We start from the raw sequence: 3,264 nt of genomic DNA, 5'->3' as shown, positions 1-3,264 counted from the left end.
TCTCTCTCTCTCTCTCTCTCTCTCTCTCTCTCTCTCTCTCACACACACACACACACACACACACACATACACACACCCCTAATTGGAGCAGGAAGAATCAGGTCCCAGCCTTCCCTACTATGAGTATCCTCTGTGAGCTCAGAGGAGGCATAGCCATATGCCTCAGTTTCCCCATATGTGCAGTTAGACAATTGAGTGCACTGAAGGAGTGAGATGGTGCATATACAGCACCCAGCCCTGGATTTAGCCCTCACATGCACCAGAGGTTTAGTGATTTGTTCTGCTCTGCGCATGCTGCTACAGCTAGGCTGCTCTTTAATGTGCCTCTTTAGATTTTAAATCACAGCATGGTGGGGCTTTCTTCCCCTTTGTTGACTCCTATTATGTGGGGGCTTAGAAGGACCAATTTCCAAGGTTGAACACAGAAGTACATGTCTTCTCCTCTTTGCTATTCTCAGGGAGGGAGAAATGACATTTGTTCTGGACATACAGTTCACCTCTGCCCTTGTTTCTTCCTTCCATCTATCCATCTGTCCTTCCTTCTGTCCATCCATCCATTCATCCATCATTCATCTGTCCATCTAGTGTGCATATATTTTTAAGCAACTCTGTGTCAGGCAGAACATCTCCTGTATGCCCAGAACTTTTCTATAACCTTTAAATGTTGACTATAATCCTTTGAGGTTGGGAGATAGAAAGCCTCATTTTATAGATGAGGAAACTGGAAACTGGGGACAAGGAGGTAGAATGACTCCCCCAAGGTCAAGGAGCAAGTCAGCAGTAGAACTGGGTTTCAACCCAGCCCTACCTGGGTATTTGAGCCTCATGTAGAGCAATGGTTCTCAACTTCTGGGTCATGACCCCTTGGGGTAGATCCATCCTTTTACAGGGGTTGACTAAGACATCATAAAACACAGATATTTACATTATGATAAGAGTAGCAAAATTACAGTTAGAAAGTAGCAACAAAAATAATTTTATGGTTGGGGGTCACCACAGCATGAGGAACTGTATTAAAGTCTCACACCATTAGGAAGGTTGAGAACCACTGCCTTGCACATATAAGGTGCTTATGAAGTTGAAGCTGCACTGTCTGGGCAGGGCTTAGCAGGTACCTGGTCACCTGTGCTGGCCCAAGGTGCTGAGAGGGCGGTCTCTCCTGGGTAAAGGTGGGGCCTGAAGGCTAAGCCCACAGGTCAAGGGAAAGGCAGTGCAGACAGCAGAGCCCCTACCTGTTGTCAGTCTCAGGAAGTCTTCGTACATGTCATCAAAGGCCTGCTGGATCACGGGGCACAGCTACAATAGCACAAAGCCAGATCTATTAGTGAAGACCCAGCCCCTTGCCCACTGCTTCCTGGGCCTGCTCTCCTCCTAGTCTCACCGTAATGCCCCAGACAGTCAAATGCTCATCTGTGGAGTTGAGGACTCACAGATTTGCCCATCTCCGTAGCACCTTGCTATTCAGTGTTCATAGCTGTCCTAAGGTCCTTTGGCCAATGGTTTGCCCTTTGCTTTGTGTCCAAACTATACCTGGTCTGCCAGCTACCCTCCACAGGACACTCATGAGTGCTCAAAGGAGCCCATAACTCTCTTAGAGGAAGCCAAGAATTCACTTATTCATTCCATAAAAACAGAGTTCCTCCCATGTCAGTCTCTAGAACAGAGGGCCAGCTGGGCTATCCCACCCAATGCTAAGCTCCCACCCAATGCTAAGCAGTCACAATATCTTTGGTGAGTTTCCAGCCCCAACAGATAGTCCTGTGCCATCAAGGAGCTCTCTGCCCAACATCGACCCAGCAACTCTCAACCTCAGACGATTTTAGTCTCTGGCAAGACATTTTTTAGTTATCATAATGTGGCAGACGAGCCATACTGACATCTAGTGGACAGAGGCTAAAGATGCTACTAAATATCTCACCCAGAAGCTCAGCCCCACAAAAAAAAGTATCAGTAGCCTCAAGAGTCAGCAGTGTGGATTTAGTGGTTCTGCTGAAAGGGGGCCAGGGAGACGGGAGTAAACATTTGCCCTGCTGTCCTTAGGACCTGCAGACCTTTTGTCTGATGTTTAGCTGCCCTAATGGAAGGACCGTCTAGCTGGCCATCCCCATCAATATGCTTGTGTGGTGGCAGTGCAGTTTGAGAAATGCTAACTTTTCTTGTGAACAATGTTTCTCTGCTTCCATTGGCTTTCCCAACCCATGTCCCAGAGAGGAGAAGGAACAGAGGGGGAGATCTCCCCTCTCCCTCCAATACCCCATCCTTCATTTCCTTCAACCCTGGCCACATATTAGAGTCTGGGACACAAAGGGATCCCATCAGACCCGTTGCTTTTGAATCTAGGATAGGATGGGAAATCCATGTTTGGTAGCCTTCAGATAGTCCTGAAACACAGGCTGGATGAGTCACGTCCACACTGAGAAGGGCTCCTTCCTTCCCTGGTGAGCTCCACTCCAGAATGTTCTGCATGACTTCCTTCACACTCTGTGACCCACAACTGTGACCACTGCACCATGCCTCAAGTGACCGTGCAAACCCACAGGCCAGAGTTAGCTTAGAATTCCAAGTTCATGCCACTTCTGCTGAGAAAAATTTTTTACTATTCGAATACAATTCTGACTAAATTTTTGAAAATATTTGCATCTGGGCTCTACTTCAAGAAACTCCATCTTTAAAAAGGAAAATAAAATTCTTAAAACTATGCCTGCTGGTCATATTGGCGTATGCCTTGGGATATGGAGGCAGGAGGATCAGTCAAGGCCAGTCTGGGTTACGGATTTCCTTTCTCCCACTCCCACAACTCTCATGTAAGTGTTGAGAACAGACTCCTCTAAAAAACTGGAATAAAAGAACCTGCAATCCCCCGGGCCAGGTGACCAAGGTCGGACAAATCTCTACCATCGAAACCTATGAACCTGTGAATTTATTGTTAGTCAGCAAATTCTGACATTGAATGACACGGATGCCTTTGTCTAGGTTTCTGGCAGGGTATACTCACAACAGTAAGAGAAGATCACTTAACAAAGTGATTTCTTTCCATCTCCCTTTAAAACCACCTTTTGGATATGCACCTCTGCTAATGCTCAGGGGTTTAAAGTTCTAATAACAATAAACTGTTGGTTTGACTTGGGAGTCACATATGTCTACTATGTCCCCTCTGTCTCCTGCCCTTCCCTCCCCCAAGAAGAACCAGGAACTCACTTCCTTTCCCTTTCCCTTTTTCCCTTTCCCTTTTTCCCTTTCCCTTTCCCTTTCCCTTTCCCTTTC

The 3,264-nt window shown here is 46.8% G+C and overlaps 1 protein-coding gene across 1 annotated transcript in view; it reads right to left on the bottom strand.

The window, feature by feature from the left end:
- The window catches only part of Bpifb1 (BPI fold containing family B member 1), a 20,885-nt gene that overhangs the window by 10,181 nt on the left and 7,440 nt on the right, over positions 1 to 3,264 (bottom strand). The window contains exon 6 of the mRNA XM_021194913.2: positions 1,233 to 1,296. Coding sequence (XP_021050572.1) covers positions 1,233 to 1,296 — 64 coding nt within the window. The remainder of the gene's footprint in view (positions 1 to 1,232; positions 1,297 to 3,264) is intronic.

This window comes from Mus pahari, chromosome 3, assembly GCF_900095145.1.
Source record: "Mus pahari chromosome 3, PAHARI_EIJ_v1.1, whole genome shotgun sequence".
Classification (NCBI taxonomy): Eukaryota; Metazoa; Chordata; class Mammalia; order Rodentia; family Muridae; genus Mus; species Mus pahari.
The sequence above is the reverse complement of the archived record's forward strand: the minus strand, read 5'-3'. Positions and strand labels throughout refer to the sequence as shown.